The sequence below is a fragment of the Meriones unguiculatus genome, chromosome 5 (genome assembly GCF_030254825.1).
Source record: "Meriones unguiculatus strain TT.TT164.6M chromosome 5, Bangor_MerUng_6.1, whole genome shotgun sequence".
NCBI classification, from domain to species: domain Eukaryota; kingdom Metazoa; phylum Chordata; class Mammalia; order Rodentia; family Muridae; genus Meriones; species Meriones unguiculatus.
In genome coordinates, this window is record NC_083353.1 from 18,227,166 (window position 1) to 18,246,154 (window position 18,989).

The 18,989-nt window shown below is 39.1% G+C and overlaps 1 gene segment (V, D, J or C); it reads right to left on the reverse strand.

Annotated features, from left to right (window-relative positions):
- Window positions 1-1,099: 1,099 nt before the first annotated feature.
- On the reverse strand, window positions 1,100-1,756 carry LOC132654375 (immunoglobulin kappa variable 4-1-like). The segment is given in 2 exon segments: window positions 1,100-1,512; window positions 1,695-1,756. Coding segments are annotated over 2 exon segments (462 nt in total).
- Window positions 1,757-18,989: the final 17,233 nt, after the last annotated feature.

Here is an 18,989-nt window from a genome sequence, read left to right on the forward strand (position 1 = left end):
GACCACAGGTTCCAACCAACACTATTGTACTCAATAAATCTATCAATAACAAGGGACACAGGAAGAAAAACATTCCACAATTACATGAACCTGCAGTCGTAAGAATAAGAAATGATGAGATGTCCAGTGGAAGAAGCACAGGAGGAAGAATTAAGAAGACAAAAGGAAAAGTTGGGACCAGGAAGGCTTCCATAAAGTAATGCCTATGTCAAGGAAGTTTATTAATAAGTATAGCATCTACTATAATATTGAATGGAGGTTTTAGATCCATGTGAGAAGAGAGCTAAATCAGACAATGTTGGCAAAGAAAACACAGGAAAATTCAGTCACAACTGCCCTTCAGAGGAAAAATCCAGTTCCCAAGGACTGAAACCTTAACTCCTTCAAGCCCCAGGTCCCATGTTCAGACTGGACCTTGCCAAAAATACCTTGGACAACAAACAGATCAAATACTCTCTTTGTGCTTTCTTGAGGCCCTTAGAGAGAGCATTGGTTCTGTTTATCTCTCAACATGCACCCTGTTTGTTTGTTTGTTTGTTTTAAATTTTTAATGCCTGATATATGTACACGTATTTGAATCTATAAATGACTCCAAGATCCCATAAACCAGAAAATGTGTCCTAATATTTCCAAAGACTGATTAGCACAAATACTCTAAATAATATACTGAATGAATGCTGACAGTTCTTAAAGGGATTTAATCCTTGCAGCTTGTATAATAAATCTATGGACAACTCTGAAAGAAGTGAATGCAAGATGAATACTGCCCAGCACAAAAACCAATTGCTTGTGTATTCTTAATCTAGACTAATAATCTCATGATTCTGTATTCTTTGTAAATGATTTTAAATTCTATCAAATTTTATACAGATTCATTATAGCCTAAAGGCTTAACATGCAGATATGTAAACCCAACTTGACACTGAAAACTTCACTGATGTTTCTTGCTTGTACTGTATCCTCTTAGTGCAACACCACAACTTCTAAATCCCTTCTGTTAGCTTCTCACTTTTTATCAATAAGCACCTGAACAGCAAAAGCTATGGAAGAATGGAAGCCACCACATTATTAAAATTCTACTGAACATTGCAACAATTAATCATGCATAGCCGATCTCAGGCAGAATGGGGAAGTGTGCAGGCCAAGGGCTATGTGTGCTGCAAGCAGGTGGTGAGACTCTCAAGGATGTTTGTGTTGGAAGCTGAAGCACTGTGGGAGGATAGTCATAATGCTGCTGACAGTAGTAAACTGCCAGGTCTTCAGCCTGCACACTGCTAATGCTGAGAGGGAAATCTGTCCCAGATCCACTGCCTGTGAAGTGATCAGGGACCCCAGTGTGCTGATTGGATGCATAGAAGATTAGCAGTTTAGGAGGCTGCCCTGGCTTCTGTTGGTTCCACGCTACATAGTTATCCAGATTCTGACTGGACTTGCAGCTTATGGTGATCCTGTCTCCTACAGATGTTGACATGACTTTGGGAGACTGGGTCATCACAATGTTCCCTTCAGCACCTGCAATCAGAAATACACAGTGAGAATATATATATACACGCAAAGACTTCGTGATACAAATTTTGGGATCAAATGCCTTTCCTAATGGCATTGCCTGCATACTATTGGATTCCTGTAGTAAATAGCTGTTTCTCCACAAATGAACTATTTTGATGACATTCCGATACTCTTTAATGACTCACCAGACATCCAGAGGAGCAGGAATATGAAGATCTGGGGCCATGACTCCATCTTGGTGCTCCTGTTTGTCTGGAACATTTCAATTCTCACTACAAAGGCCTGGTTTATAAATTATGTGCAGCTGGTCTGGCTTGTAGGGACCTATGCAAAGTAGTCATCAAATGAGAAAGTAAATAGCCTGGGTACTATGGTGTGAGACAATTCAGGTTAAATCTACAGCCAAAAATATCATCAAAGCAAGTAAGTAACCACTGGGGTAAAAAGTCAACATAGAAGCTCAAGGACCAACTAGAGTTCTCAAATCACAAATATTGAGATGCGCTCATGAGAGACTTTCATTAAAAATCAAAACCCTTTATAGCAAGTGAATTTTACAGAACTAATTCTAGAAAAACTTTTTATCACAATCCTGAGTAAACAAGGATCAACAAAAGCAGAAAAAAAATATGAGAAGAGGTGGTGAGAGAAAGGAAGGAAAGAAGAGGGTGGAGAGAAGGAGAGAGAAATCTGGATTGGGGAGGATAGGGAAATGTGAAGAGAAGAGAAGTATGGGAGATGATAAAGAAGGATATACATTAAAACAGAAAGCTTTAGAGTGCCAGATCAGTAATTAAGAGCATTTGTTTCTCTTGTAAAAAGTACAGAGTGAGGTTTCCAGGTCTCTACATTTGAGAGCAGATAGGGAGAATTTAGAGAGGTTTGTGATCCATGAGAGAGAGGCAGAGGTGGACATATGGCTTAATAACAACATATTACATGTGGCCTCTCATTTATGAATCCTATATTTTAAACATAATTATATTAACATGAACACAATTGCAGTGGGAGTATAGAAGGGTCAATAGTGAGGGAAGGAAACCTGTGGTAAATGAATCATGGCACAGAGAGAAAAAGGAGGGGAGTGTCTCTTCTTTAGGATTACTATTGCTATGATAAAATATCATGACAAAAAGCAACTTAAATGGTTGGGAAAATTCATTCTTCTTACACTTCCAGGTAACAATCCATCACTGAGGGAACTCAGGGCTGGGATTCAAATAGAGAAGGAACCCAGAACCAGAAGCTGAGCAGAGGCCATGGAGGAGTGGTGCTTACTAGATTCCTCCTCATGGCTTCCTCAGGCTGCTCTGTTACAGAACCGAGGGTCACCATCAGTGGCTGGCATGACCTTCAATGGACTGGATCTTCCCCCATCAATTCCTAATTAAGAAAATTCCTGGCAGGCTTGCCCATTACCCAGTAGTACTAAGGAAAATTCTCAATTGAGATTTGTCCTTCTCAGATGATTCTAGTTTATGTCAATTTGACATAAATCTCATTGGGCATAACTAGGGATGTATAGCATAATATTGAAAGAAGATTGCTTTTACAAAATCCAACATTATGTGTAATGAGTATTGGCCAGCACAGTTAATTTTTCAACAAGGACAGGGTGACAAGCAGGGTGAGGAGGCAGATGCTCTCTGAGGCTATGCTGCTGCCCATGTGTTCTGTCCATATGGAGACTGTGGGATTTAGACAGGTGAATGTGCATCATTTTCATTGTTTACTTATTCAGTGTCTGCCACAATTTTGATGTATTCCTGCCTAGGTTAAGTGTATATTTATGTAAAATAATTGCTTGTGATTTCTGTGAGTGCATTCAGTTTTACTAAATAACTCAGACACAAACATATTTTATATAAAGGTAATATTTATTCATAGGTAATATTAAAAGTTCAATAAAGTAAGGTCATTACTGGAATTTAAAGATTATCTATTTAAAGAATATGGATGATTAATATGAAAAGAAAAAATTTTAATTGTTTCCAAACTACTTATTCTCCCAAGGAACACAGGCATAAAAATGAGAATATTTTGTGTCAAATCACCTTTAAAATCATGCTATCAAAATAGGCAAAAGCAGTAAAAACAAATTAATCTTGACTCAAAGTAGTATTTCCCATAAAAGATTAAAGTACATATTGGCCCTTGAATGCTCTCCTAGACTTTCAAGTCTAGTTGAGTACGGCAAGGCTCACTGACCCTTGGAGAGAAAGGAGATTGTTTCTTTTCTGAATGTAGGTGCCCTGGTATTTGGGGCATAGATGTTCAGTATTTTGAAGTCCTCCTGGGGGATTTTTCTTTGGTGAGGATAAAATGTCCTTCTCCATCTCTTTTGATTAATTTTAGTTGAAAGTCATGTTATTAGACATTAGCATGGCAACTCCAAATTGCTTCTTGGGCCCGTTTGCTGTGAATACCTGTTTTCCAGCTCTTTAGTCTGAGTTAGTATCTATCTGTTACTGATGTGTGTTTCTTGAATGCAGCAGAACATTGTTTCTGCAACCGTCCTGTTAGCCTGTGTCTTTTTATTGAAGAGTTGAGTCTATTGATGTTGACAGATATTAGTGACCAATGAACGTTACTTCCTTTTATTGTGGAGTTGGTGGTGATATTATGCTTGTGTGCTTATTTTCTTTTGGTTTTGCTATTGTGGAATTATCTATATCCTGTGTTTACTTGGGTGGAGTTGACATTGTTGTTTGGACTTTTCTTTGTTGTATCTTCTGTAGAGCTGTGTTGATTCATAGATATTGTTTAAATTAAGTTTGTGATGGAATATCATGTTTTCTCCATGTATGGTGAATGAAAGTTTTGCTGGATATAGTCGGCTGGGTTGGCATCTCTGATCTCTTACAGTATGCATGACATCTGCCCAGGTCCTTCAGGCTTTCACAGCCTCTCTTGAGAAGTCAGATATGAAACTGATAAGTCTAGCTTTACAAGTTACTTAAATTTTTCCCTTGCCAATTTTAATATTGTTTCTTCGTTCTGTAGATTTAATGTTTTTATTATTATGTGGTGGGAGGAATTTCCCTTCTGGTCTAGTCTGTTTGGTGTCCTGTAAGGCTGCAGTGTATGTTCTGAAAGATTTTTGTATACATCTCATTTATTTAAGGAAATTTTCTGATATAACTTTCTTGAATATATTTCCTGGAACTTGCAGTCTGGAATCTTCTTTTTTCATTTTTTTTTTAAATCTATTTTCATAGTGTCCTTGATTTCTTGGTTGTTTTGTGTCAGGAACTTTTCTGAGTTAATATTTTCTTTAGAGATGTGTCGATGCCTTCAGTTGTATCTTCAACACCTGAGATTCTCTCCTCCATCTCTTGTATTCTGTTTTTGATGCTTATCTTGTAGTCTCAGATCTCTTCTCTAAGTTTTATATGTCCAGGCTTTTCTAGTTTGTTTTCTTTATTTATTCTAATTTTGTTTTCAGTTCATGAACTCTTTTATACATTTCCTTCACCTGTTTGTAGTTTCCTGTATGTTCTTGATGTCCTCTATTTGTTTTTTGTTTGTTTGTTTGTTTGTTTTGTATCACTTTCAGTCATTTATTTTTTTCTCATTTATATGACTCTAATAACTGCATAATCATAGATATGAGCTCATTTTCCTGTGTTTCAGCTGCTTTAGAATATCCATTGTTTTTAGGATTTCTGATGGAGCCATGATGTGTTAATTTGTGTGGACTGTGTTTCTACACTGGCCTTTAGCCATCTGGGTGTCCATAGCCTTAGTGGTTTGTTCCTTGGACATGGACCTATAACTGGATCTGCCTCTCTGTGTCTGGAGTAGTATTCATGATGAAAAGAGAGGTCCAGGGAAACACAAATGGATGCTGGTGTTTTGGAAACAGCTATGCTGGGGTGGGTGTCTCAGAAGGCAGGGCTCTCAGGTGTGGGTGCCTTGAACTACAGGGATCAGGTGTCTCAGGTGGTAGCTGAGGGGGCACTGATGCCTCAAGTGGACGCTGCATTAGGCAGCTCATGTTGCAAATACAGGGGAATCTGGTGACTCAGAGCCAGGTTAGCTGCAACTTATAGGCCTATCAGACACTTTAAGCCAGTTCTGAGGTTCCACCAGCTGCTTGCTGTGCAGGCACAGTCTGAGACAGTAATTTGTAGTGATGTAACCCATTCCTGGCATTGAGATTCTTCTTTATTAACCTGTGTTGTCTGAGAGCAGTCTTGCTCACTAAATTGGGCTACTTCTTGAAAACTCCAATTTAGCGTATATTTTAATTAACGAGCAAACTATCTGGGTTTATGTTTTCAATGACCTAACCCTACTACTCCTTTCCCTAATACTTTTTTCTCATTTCCACATAAATATTTATCTCCCAGTATTTTCTCATCCTTGATTTTTATATCACATGTGTTATATTATATCCTCATATATTTTCCTTTTTTTTCTTTATTAATTACATTTTATTCACTTTGTATCCACCCTGTGGTTCCCTCCCTCCTCCTGTCCCAATCCCTCTGTTCCTCCACGCTCTACATGCATGCCCCTCCCCAAGTCCAGAGATAGGGGAGGTCTTCTTTTTCTTTCTTTTGATCCTAGTCAATTAGGTCTCATCAGGAGTGGCTGCATTGTCTTCTTCTGTGGCCTGGTAATGCTGTTTCCCCTTCAGGGGGAGGCAATTAAAGAGCAGGCCAATCAGTTCATGTCAGAGACAGTCCCTGTTCCTATTAAAATGGAAACACTTGGATACTGAACTGCCATGGGCTACATCTGTGCAGCTGTCTTAGGTTATCTCCATGCATGGTCCATGATTGGAGTATCAGTCTCAGGAATGACCCCTGTGCTCAGATTTTTTGTTTCTGTTGCTCTCCTGTAGAGTTCGTGTCCTTTCCAGATCTTACTGTTTCCCACTTCTTTCATAAGATTTCCTGCACACTGCCCCAAGGTTGCCCATAAATCTCAGGATCTGCATTGATAGTCTGCAGGGCAGAGTCTTTCAGAGGTCCTCTGTGGCAGGCTCCTGACTTGTTCCCTCTTTTGTCCTTCTTCTGATGTCCATCCACTTTGCCTTTCTGGATGGGGATTGAGCATTTTAGCAAGAGTCCTCTCTCTTCCTTAGTTTTTTTAAGTGTACATATTATAGTAGGTTTATCCTATATTATATGTATATATGAGTGAGCATATAACATGTGGGTCTTTCTACTTCTCAGATAGCTCACTCAGGATGATCCTTTCAAGATCCCACCATTTAACTAAACTTTTATGATTTCCTTGTTTTTTATTGCTGAGTAATGTTCATTGTGTAGATGTGTCATAATTTCTGTATCCATTCCTCCACTGAGGGGCATATGGGCTGTTTCCTACTTCTGGCTATTACATATAAGGCTGCTGCAAACATGGTTGAGCATATGTCGTTATTGTGTACTTGAGCCTTTTTGGGGTATATGCCTAGAAGTGGTATAGCTGGATCTTGAGGAAGCGCTATTCCTAATTGTCTGAGGAAGCACTAGATTGCTTTCCAAAGTGGTTGTACAAGTTTACATTCCCACCAGCAGTGGAGGAGGTTTCCCCTTTCTACAAATCCTCTCCAGCATGTGTTGTCAATTGAGTTTCTGATCTTAGCCATTCTGATAGGTGTAAGGTGAAATCTTAGGGTCATTTTGATTTGCATTTCCCTTATGACTAGGGACACTGAACATTTCTTTCAGTGTTTCTCTGGCATTCAATATTCCTCTATTGAGAATTCTGTTGAGCTCTGTACTCCATTTTTTAATTGGATTACTTGATTTGTTCCTGCTTAACTTCTTGAATTCTTTATATATACTGGATATTAGTCCTCTGTCAGATATAGTGTTGGTGAAGATACTTTTCCAATCTGTAGACATTCCTTTAGTTCTGACGACAGTGTCCTTTGCTTTACAGTAGCTTTTCAGTCTCATGAGGTCCCATTTATTGTTTGTTGCTCTTAGAGCCTTGCTGTTGGTGTTCTGTTCAGGAAGATGTCTCTTGTGCCAATGAGCTCAAGGCTCTTCCCCACTTTTCTTCTAACAGGTTTAGTGTGTGTGGTTTTATATTGAGGTCTTTGATATGCTTGGACTTTAGTTTTGTGCAGAGTGATAAGTATGGATCTATTTGCATTTTTCTACATGTAGACATCCAGTTAAAATAGCACGATTTGTTGAAGAGGCTGTCTTTTTTCCATTGAGTGGTTTTGGCATCTTTGTCAAAAATGACGTGTCCATGAGTGTGTGGATTTATGTTAGGGTCTTCTATTCAATTCCATTGATCCACCAGTCTGTTTGAATGTCAGTACCATGCCGTTTTTAAAATTATTGATCTTTAGTACAGCTTGAGGTCAGGGCTGGAGATACCTCTTGAAGATCTTTTACTGTACAGAATTGTTTTTGCAGTTCTGGTTTTCTTGTTCCATATGAAGTTGATAATTTTTCTTTAAATGTCTGCAAAGAATTGTATTGCTAATTTGATAGGAATTGCATTGAATTTGTAGATTCCTTTTGGTAAGATGGCCATTTTTAATATATTAATCCTGCCAAGCCATGACCATGGGAGATCTTTCCATCTTCTGATATCTTCTTCTAATTCTTTCTTCAGAGACTTGACATTTTTTTTCATACAATCTTTGACTTGCTTGGTTCACACCAAGGTACATTATGTCCTTTGTGGCTATTGTGAAGGGTGTTGTTTCCCTAATTTCTTTTTTTTACCTTTTATTAGTTACACTTTATTCACTTTGTATCCCCCCATAAACCTCTCCCTCCTCCCCTCCTAATCCCACCTTCCCGCTTTCTTCTTCATTAATGCCCCTCCAGAAGTCCAAAGGGAGGTCCCCCTTTCCTTTCTTCTGAAATTGGTGTATCAAATTTCAGCAGGAGTGGCAGCATTGTCATCATCTAAGGCCTTGTAAGACTTCTCCCTGCTCATGGGGAGGTGATAAAAGAGCAGGCCAATCAATTCATGTAAGCTGAAGTCCCTCTTCCCATTACTATGGAACCCACTTGGACACTGGACTGCTATAAGCTACATCTTTGCAAAGGTTCTAGGTTATCTCCAGGCATGGTACTTGGTTGGAGTATGAGTCTCTGGAAAGATCCCTGTGTTCAAATTTTCTGGTTCTGTTGCGCTCCTTGTGGAGCTCCTGTCCTCTCCAGATCTATTTCCCACTTTTTACATAAGATTCTGTGCACATTGCCCAACTGTTGACCATAAGTCTCAGCATCTGCTTTGATAGTCTGCAGGGCAGAGCCTTTCAGAGGCCGTCCATGGCAGATTTCTAGCTTGTTTCCTGTTTTCTTCTTCTTCTGATGTCCTTCTGCTTTGCCGTTCAGGATGGTGATTGGGCATTTTATCAGGGTCCTCTCCCTTGATTACTTACTTTAGATGTACAGAATTTGGTACATTTATTCTATATTACATGTCTATATAAGTGAGTATATACTATGTGTTTCTTTCTGCTTCTGAAACAGCTCACTCAGGATGATCCTTTCCCTGTCGCACCATTTATCTGCAAATTTCATGTTTTCCTTGTTTTTCATTGCTGAGTAATATTCAATTGTGTCGATGGACCACAATTTCTGTATCCATTCTTCATTTGAAGGGAATATGGGCTGTTTCCAGCTTCTTGCTATTACAAATAAAGCTGCTACAAACATGGCTGAGCAAATGTCCTTGTTGGGTACTTGAGCCTCTTTTGGATATATGCCTAGAAGTGGTATGGCTGGATCTTGAGGACGTACTATTCCTAGTTGTCTAAGAGAGCTCAAATTGATTTCCAGAGGGGTTGTACAAGTTTACATTCCCACCAGCAGTGGAGGAGGGTTCTCTTTCTCGACAGCGTCTCCAGCATGTGTTTTCACGTTAGTTTTTCATCTTGGCCATTCTGATGGGTGTAAGGTAAAATCTCATGGTCGTGTTGATTTGTATTTCCATGATGGCTAATGACATTGAATATTTCTTTAAATGTTTCTTTGCCATTCTATATTCCTCTACAGAGAATTCTCTGTTTAGCTCTGTTCCCCATTTTTTACTTGGGTTACTTGGTTTGCTGCTTTTCAGCTTCTTTACTCCTTTATATATACGGGACATTAGACCTCTGTCAAATAAAGGGTTGGTGAAGATTCTTTCCCAATCTGTAGGCAATCGTTTGGTTTTGAGGATGGTGTCCTTTGCTTTACAGAAGCTTTTCAGTTTCATGAGGTCCCATTTATTGATTGTTGCTCTTAGAGCCAGTGCTGTTGATGTTCTGTTCAGGAAGTTGTCTCCTGTACCAATGAGTTGTAGGGTATTCACCACTTTTTCTTCTAACCGATTTAATGTGGCTCGTTTTATGTTGAGGTCTTTGATACACTTGGACTTTAGTTTTGTGCAGGGTGATAAATATGGATCTATTTGCATTTTTCTACATGCAGACATCCAGTTACACCAGCACCATTTGTTAAAGATGCTATCTTTTTTCCATTGTGTGGTTTTGGCATTTTAAAGACCAGGTGTCCATAAGTGTGTGGGTTTATTTCTGGGTCTTCTTTTCAATTCCACTGATACACCAGTCTGTTTCTATTCCAGTACCATGCAGTTTTTATTACTGTTGCTCTATAGTACAGCTTAAGATCACCAGGGATGGAGATACCTCCAAAAGATTTTTTATTGTAGAGGATTGTTTTAGTAATTCTGGGTCACTTGTTATTCCATATGAAGTTGAAAATTTTTCTTTCCAGTTCTGTAAAGAATTGTGTTGGTAATTTGATGGGCATTGCATTGAATCTGTAGATTGATTTTGGTAAGATGGCCATTTTTACTATGTTAATCCTGCCAAGCCATGAGCATGGTAGATCTTTCCATCTTCTGATATCTTCTTTTAATTCTTTCTTCAGAAACTTGAAGTTTTATGTTGGCTATAGGCTTGTTTTATATTGCCTTTACTATGTTTAGATATGTTTCTTATATCCCTCATCTCTCTCTAAGGCTTTAAACATGAATGGATGTTGGATTATGTCAAATGCCTTTTCAGCATCTAAGGAGATTATTATGTGGTTTTTTTCTTTCAGTTTGTTAATATGGTGGATCCCATTGATGAATAATTCATATATTGGCCCACGCCTGCATACCTGGAATGAAGCCTACTTGGTCATAGTGGATGATATCTTTGATGTGATCTTGTATTTGGTTTGCAAGTATTTTGTTGAGTAGTTTTGCATCAATGTTCATAAGAAAGATTGCCCTGAAATTCTCTTACATTGTTGGGTCTTTGTGAGGTTTAGGTACCAAGGTGACTTTGGCTTCATAGAATGAGTTTGGTAGTGTTCCTTCTGTTTCTATTTTGTGGAATAATTTGAAGAGAACTGAAGTTAGGTCTTCTTGGAAGATCTGGTAGAATTCTGCACTGAAACGATCTTGTCCTGGGATTTTTTGGGATGGGAGACTTTTGATGACCACTTCTATTTCCTTGGGGGATATAGGACAATTTAATTGATTTACCTGGTCCTGATTCAGTTTCGGTAAGATGAATCGATTAAGAAAATTGTCCATTTCATTTAGATTTTCAAATTTTGTGGCATATAGACTTTTGAAGTAAATCCTAATGATTGTTTGGATTTCTTCAGTATCTGTAGTTATGTCCCCCTTTTCATTTCTGATTTTGTTGATTTGGATGGTGTCTTTCTGCCTTTTAGTTAGCTTGGCTAAGGGTTTGTCTATTGTGTGGATTTTCTCAAAGAACCAGCTCTTGGTTTCATTGATTCTTTGAATTGTTTTATTTGTTTCTAATTGATTGATTTCACTCCTGAGTTTGATTATTTCCAGCCTTCTACTCCTCTTGGATCTGTCTGCTTCTTCTTTTTCTAGGGTTTTCAGGTGAGCCATTAAGTTGCTTGAATGAGCTGTCTCGAATTTCTTCTTGAAGGTACTTAGTGCTATATACTTTCCTCTTAGCACTGCTTTCATTGTGTCCCACAAGTTTGCATATGTTGTGCCTTAATTTTCATTGAATTCTAAGATGTCTTTAATTTCTTTCTTTATTTTTTCCCTGACCCAGCTGTCATTTAGCAGCATGTTACTCAGTTTCCATGTGTGTGTAGGCTTTTTACTATTTCTGTTGTTGTTGAGGTCCAGCTTTATTCCATGGTGATCAGATATGATACAAGGGATTATTTTAATATTCTTGTAGCTGTTGAGGCTCGCTTTGTGTCCAACTATATGGTCTACTTTGGAGAAGTTTCCATGAGGTGCTGAGAAAAAGGTAAATTCTTTTTTGTTTAGGTGAAAGGTTCTGTAGATGTCTGTTAGGTCCATTTATTTCATGACTTATGTCAGAGTTATTGTTTCTTTGTTTAATTTCTGTTTTGTTGACCTGTCCTTTGTTCAAAGTTGTGTGTTGAAGTCTCCCACTAAGCTATGGTCATATGGAAGGGGAGGGATTCCTCCCCTATCAGTAGACTTATAAAGGGGAAAGAAGGAGATGAGGGAGGGAGGGTGGGATTGAGAGGAAATGAAGGAGGGGGCTACAACTGGGATACAAAGTAAATAAACTGTAATTAATATAAAATAATAAAAATTTAATTTAAAAAAAAAGAACTGAAAACTTTAACTCCTTAGAGTCCCAGACCCCAGAACCAGACTGGACCTTGCCAAACCTGCCCTGGGCAAAGATGCAAAACTAACTTTATCTTTGTCCTTTCATCAGGGTCTCTGATAAATCCTCTGACAGGTGTGCCTCTCAAAATATGATTAAAATAAATTCAAGTGGAGGGGATCCAAGATGGCGGCTCCAGGAGGACATTGCTTCTGAGGAGTAGGACAGCCATGTCGGTACAGCAATCAAGAGACTGAACTCTGGGCCCTAAAACAACAGGGATCATGTTTCCCAGGTGAGAGGAAACTCCATGGTGTGGGAATCAGTAGGGTCCACTCTTAGGTCACCCAGCCAGAACCTGGAATGGGTCATGCAGGCACTAGGTTGCCAGAACAGAGCCACAACTCTGTGTGTCCTCATCACCTTCCAAGGCTAAACGGTGGGCACAAAAACACCAGAGACTAGGAGTCCCAGAAGTGAGAAAAACCCACAGGGAAGGAAGGAAACAGGACTGACCTTAGGTCAACCAGTCTATCCATGGAAAAGGTGCCACACCCGCCAGCCAGCCCTGAGCTGGGCTCCAGCTACCAGCCCATAGACCTGCTGCAAGCCCAACTCTGTGTCACAGACACAACTATGTACCCCAGGGCATCAGAGACTGGGTTTCTACGTCAGGAGAAAACCCCACAGGGAAGGAAGCAAATGGGACTGACTTCAGGTCACCCAGTATATCCCTGTAAAAGGTCCCACAGACCAGCAGGCACATGCTGTCAGCCCAAAGAACTGCTGTGCCTGACTATCCATCAAAGACAGAACTATGCGCTCCAGGGCATCAGAGACTGGGAGTCCCTGTCAGGCGAAACCCCACAGAGAAAAAGACAGCTTGGAACACTCAGCCAACCCTCCCCTACCACCACCAGCACACAAGGGAATGTTCTTAGGAAAGGTCTCAGGCTCCTGCCCAGTCACCAAAGGCTTAGAGCCACCACCTGCCAGTGCTTGCAAGCTCTATGTGCCACCCAAAACACCAAAGACTGGGCCTTCCTGTTGGGAGAAAACCCCACAGTGGGGGAAACATCTAGCCCTACCTCAGGACACCTAGCTCTGGAAAAGTTTCTGGCTATCCACAGGCTCCTGACTCTAGCCTCCAGCTGCATGCATGAGTGGAGCTCACCTGCCACTGACTACCACTTGGGTACTGAGGCAAAGAGCCCCAACCTCACACCTGCAGAAGCCTAGGATCCCCGAGATCAACCCCCAGATACTGCTCCAAGGGGCAACCAGTGTTCCCTAACAAAACTGACCAAACCACGGGACACCCAGGTTATAGCAGCAGCTCACTAAATTTACAGAAAAAAAAAAACGCAGAAGCAGGGCAGCTGTCTCCAAGACTTGTTTGGGAGCCCTTTGACTAACAAGGACCACAATTGCCACTCAGGTCTGTACACCTGAGGTGAGCTGTGGCAATTCCTGAAAAACACCAGCCATTCAGTGACCATACTCAAAAAGCTGAGGAGGCTTCCTTCAGGAAAACATCACCTTAGTGCCAAGGGGCTTCTCTCCACCACAGGATTCCAGGAACCACCAGAAACTAACACCTAATACCTAAGATAATCCAATGGGTAGAGGCCAGTGTAAAAGCTCAACCAATGGAAGACAGAGCAATATAGCATCTCCAGAAGCCAGTTAACCAGAGGCAGGCAGCCCGGTCTACTCCAGCATAACAGAAATTCAAGAAGATGACATAACATCTATGTTTATGAAAAGGATAATAGAGGAAACTAATAAAATGTGTAAAGAGCTAAGGAAGATAAAGTCAAACAGATTATGGCCATCAGTAAAGAAACAGAGGAAGATAAAGACAAACAGTTTATGGTAATCCATAAAGAAATACAGGAAGTTGAAGCCAAACAGTTTCTGGCTGTTAAAGAGGAAATACTTAAATCACTGAAAAAAATAATAAAAACAGAGGATTATTAAAACAAACAGCTGAAGGAATTGAAGGAAAATACAGTCAGACAGGTGAAGGAAATCAACAAAATGGCTCAAGTCCTGAAGACAGAATTGGAAAAATTAAAGAAAAGACAAACAGGAAATTGTGGAGAGAAAGAACTTAGGAAAGAAAACAGGAACTACAGGGGTAAGAATAACCAATAGACTACAAGAGATGGAAGAAAGAATCTCAGGCGTGGAAAATACAATGAAAGAAATTGATGTATCTGTCAAAGAAAATGTTAAATCTAAAAAATTCTTGGCACAGACCATCCAAGAAATCCAAGACAATATGAAAAGACAAAACTTAAGAAAAATAGGAATAGAGGAAAAAGAAGGTTCCCTCCACAAAGGCCCAGAAAAATATTTTCAGCAAAATCATTGAAGAAAATTTCCACAACTTAAAGGAGAGGCCAATAACAATACAAGAGGCCTACAAAAGACCTAATAATTTAGACCAGAAAAGAAAATCCTCCCTCAACATAATAATCAAAACAGTAAGTATACATGACAACAACAACAACAAAAATACTAAAAGCTGCAAGAGAAAAAAGCCAAGTAACATAATGGCAAACCCATCAGAACCACAACTGACTTCTCAAGAGAGACTATGAAAGCCAGAAGGACCTGGACAAATATCATGCAGAACCTAAGAGAACACAGATGTCAGCCCAGGCTACTATACCCAGCAATACTTTCAGTCATCATAGATGGAGAAAACAAGATATTCAATGACAAAAACAAATTTCAACACCACCTACACACAAATCCAATGTTACAGAAGACACTAGAATAAAAAATACAATCCAAGAAAACTAACTACTTTCAAGAAAACACAGGAGATAATTAACCTCATGACAGCAAAACAAAACGTAACCAAGCAGACAAACTAACTGCCACAGCTATCATCAAAATCAAAGGATATCACAGCCACTCGTCTTTAATCTCAATCAACATTAATGGACTCAATTCTCCAATAAAAAGACACAAACTAACAGAATGGATGCATAAAAAAAAGACCCAAAAATTGTTGCATAGAAGAAAAACACCTAAGTCACAAAGATAGACCTTGCCTGAAAGTAAAGGGATGGAAGACATGTTTCCAAGCAAATTAACACAAGAAACAAGTAGGAGTAGCCATTCTAATATCTGATATAATAAACTTCCAACCAAAATTAATAAAAAGAGATGGGGAAGGACTCATCAAGGGAAAATTCCATCAGGAAGACATCACAATCCTGAACATCTAGGCCCCAATTACAAGGGAACCCACATTTGTAAAAGAAACATTAATAAAACTTAAACCAAACATAGATTCCCACATATTAATAGTGGGAGACTTCACCCACCTCTCAACAAAGGACCGGTCAACAAAACAGAAATTAAACAAAGAAACAATGTCTCTAACAGAGGTCATGAATCAAATGGACCTAACCAACATCTACAGAACTTTACACCCAAACACAAAAGAATTTACTTTATTCTAAGCACCTCATTGTATCTTGAGGAAGCTCTATTCCTAATTGTCTGAGAAAGTGCCAGATTGATTTCCAAAGTGATTGTGTAAATTTACATTCCTCTCCAGCATACATTGTCACGTGACTTTTTGATCTTAGCCATTTTGATGGGTATAAAGTGAAATCTCAGGGTTGTTTGATTTGCATTTCTCTGATGACTAAAGATGTTGAACATTTCTTTAAGTGTTTCTCTGCCATTCTATATTCCTCTACAAAGATTTCCCTATTTAGCTCTTTACCCCATTTTTAAATTGGATTACTTGATTTGTCGCTTCTTAAATTCTTTAGTTCTTCATGTATTCTGGATATTAGACCTCTGTCAGATATAGGGTTGGTGAAGATCCTTTCCCAGTCTGCAGGATGTCATTTGTTTCTGACGACAGTGTCCTTTGCTTTATGGAAGCTTTTCAGTTTCATGAGATACCATTTATTGATTATAGATCTTAGAGCCCATGCTGTTGGTGTTTTGTTAAAGAATGTATTTCCTATGCCAATGAGAAAAAATGGCTTTTTCCCAATTTTTCTTCTAACTGATTTAGTGTGTCTAGATTTATGTTGAGGTCTTTGATCCAATTCGCAAAGACAATTCTTAACAAACCTTGAAAACGGAAAATTCTCTGCTTCATGTGCAAAAAAATACCAGAAGAGCTAAAACAAATCTGCACAATAAAAGACCTGTTAGAGGTATAACTATTTCTGATCTCAAGCAATAATATAGACCGACTAAATAAAACTGCGAGGTACTGGTAGAGAAAAAACTGGTGGATAAATGGAACTGAATGGAAGACCCAGAAATGAACCCACATACCAATGGACACCTGATTTTGGACTGAGATGCCCAAACCATACAATAGAAACCGGATAGCATCCTCAACAAATGGTGATGTTCTAACTGGATATCCACATAGAGAAAAATGCAAATAGATCCATACTTATCACCCTGCACACAAAACTAAAGTCCTAATGTATCAAAGACCTCAACGTAACACCAGACACGGTAAACCTGTTTGAAGAAAAAGTGCAGAACAACAGGACCAAAAATCTGAGCCCAGGGGTCTTTTCTTAGACTGGCATTCAAATAAAAGACCATGCATGGAGATAAATTTAAACCCCTGCACAGATGTAGCACATGGGAGATCAGTCTCTAAGGGGGTTCCCTAGTAAGAAGAACAGGGGCTGACTCGGACATGAATTCAGTGGATGGCTATTTGATCACCTGCCATTGGGGGGAGATCAGCCTTACCAGGCCTCAGAGTAAGACATTGCAGCCAGTCCTGATGAGACCTGATAGGCTTCAGTCAGATGGAAGGGTAGGAGGTCCAAACCTATCAGTGGACTGAGGGAGGGGCATGGGAGGAAAAGAGAAAAGGAGAGTGGGATTTGGAGGGGACGAGAAAGGGGGACATAGCTGAGATACAAAATGAAAAACCTGAAATAAATAAATTAAAATCAGATCCATATACGCAGTAGGCACAACTTATATAGCAAAGCATAACACATGAGCAGTTGCCCAGAGTTCCTCATCTTTCTGTATGCTCATAATACAATCCAGATCTTTCATATTTATTCATCCTTCTATTATTGCAGCAATAAACTGTTTATTGTATGAAAAAAAATTAATTCAGGGAATCAATGAAACCAGGAGCTGGGTCTTTGAGAAAATCAACAAGACAGACAAACCTTTAGCCAAACTATCTAAAAGGCAGAGAGAAGCTATCCAAATTAGCAAAATCCAAAACAGAACGAAGGACATAATGACAGGCACTGAAAAATTTCAAAGAATCATTCGATCTTACTTCAAAAGCCTATACACCACAAAATTTGAAAATCTAAATGAAAGGGACAATTTTCTTGATAGATTTTATTTAACAAAGCTTGAGGATTCTTAATCTAAACTAATAATCTCATGATGATATATTATCTGTAAATGATTTGAAATTCAATCCTATTTTATATAGATTTATCATAGCTTGAAGGCATAACAAATAGATTTCTAAAGCCACCATGATAATGTACACTTCATTGATGCTTCTAGTATGTACTGTAGCCTCTCAGTGCAATAACTCAACGTCTGAATCTCTTAACTTAGCTTCTCACTTTTTATCTATACACAACAGTGTTCACAAATCTATGGAAGAACTGAGGATGTTTTCACGAATTTGTTTGAAAAATGTGCTGTTTGTAACTTTTGTTGTTCAGTTACTATGAAAACATCATGAAATTGCTGTCAAGTTGGCCCATGGTATTAGAGGAAACTGGATTCTCTTTTGCAGGAATCAGTGGCTCAATATTTAGTTCCAGAACAAACTATCTCTTATATCCCCTTTAAGGTGAGAATTGTGTTTTTGTGTCGATAAGGAGTGTATTCCAGATTCTGATTTGTGAAACTAAAGCCAAAGCTTGACTGGAAGTTGAGTACTCAGAGATGGTAACCAGGGAAGAGAAAGCAACTCCCAGTAAGGGCACAGAAGGACATCTTCTCTCACTGGGACGAGCCTCAGGAAGTTGAATCCAGAAAAGATAGAGGCCCAGCTAATCATCCTCTTCCCCATGCCAACTGTGACATCCAAGGATGCAGAGAGACAGAGTGAAGAGCAAATGTTTTTCAACAAGCTATCATTACCAGAGGAGACTAGGAAACATGTAAATAATATTATTCAAGATTTTCTCACAAAATTGCATAACTTGCTAATTTCATATAGCACACAAAATCTGCCTTTCTTTCTTTCTTTTCTTTCTTTATTTTTTTTGGGACAGGGTTCACAGAGATCTACCTGCCTCTGTCTCCCAAGTGCTGGGATTACAGGCATGTGCCACCATGCCCAGCTCCAAAATCTACCATTCTAATAGAGTTAATTATGTTAAATTATAATACTAACACAAAATATAGTATATTTAAGCATATAATTTAATCTAATATTTTCTGATAAAGATTTTTACCTCAAAATTCTTTTCCCAAGATTAATATGCTTTTACTAAATGTCTTTTAATTAGTACTTTGCTTGCTGTGTCCTTTCACCTAATAAGAAGAGGAAATAGCTGGTCAGATGGAAATGAGTCCCACAGAAAAACATGATTATTTTGTCTGGTTCCAATTTATTATTTTTTATTTTTTTATTGATTATAATGTATTTGCATTGTATCCTAGGTGTAGCCCCTTCCCTCAATCCCTCCCAATCCCATCCTCTGTCCCCATCTCCTCCCATTCTCCTCTCTAAGTAAACTGATAAGGGTGAACCTCCTCTCATTCCATCTAACCCTAGCTTATCAGGTCTCATCAGGACTGGCTGCATTCTCCACCTCTGTGGGGTGGCCAGGCTGTTTCCTACTCAGCTGGAGGTGCTCAAAGAGCCAGCCACTGTGCTCATGACATAGACAGTCCCTCTGCCCCTTACTACTGCACCCACTTGGAT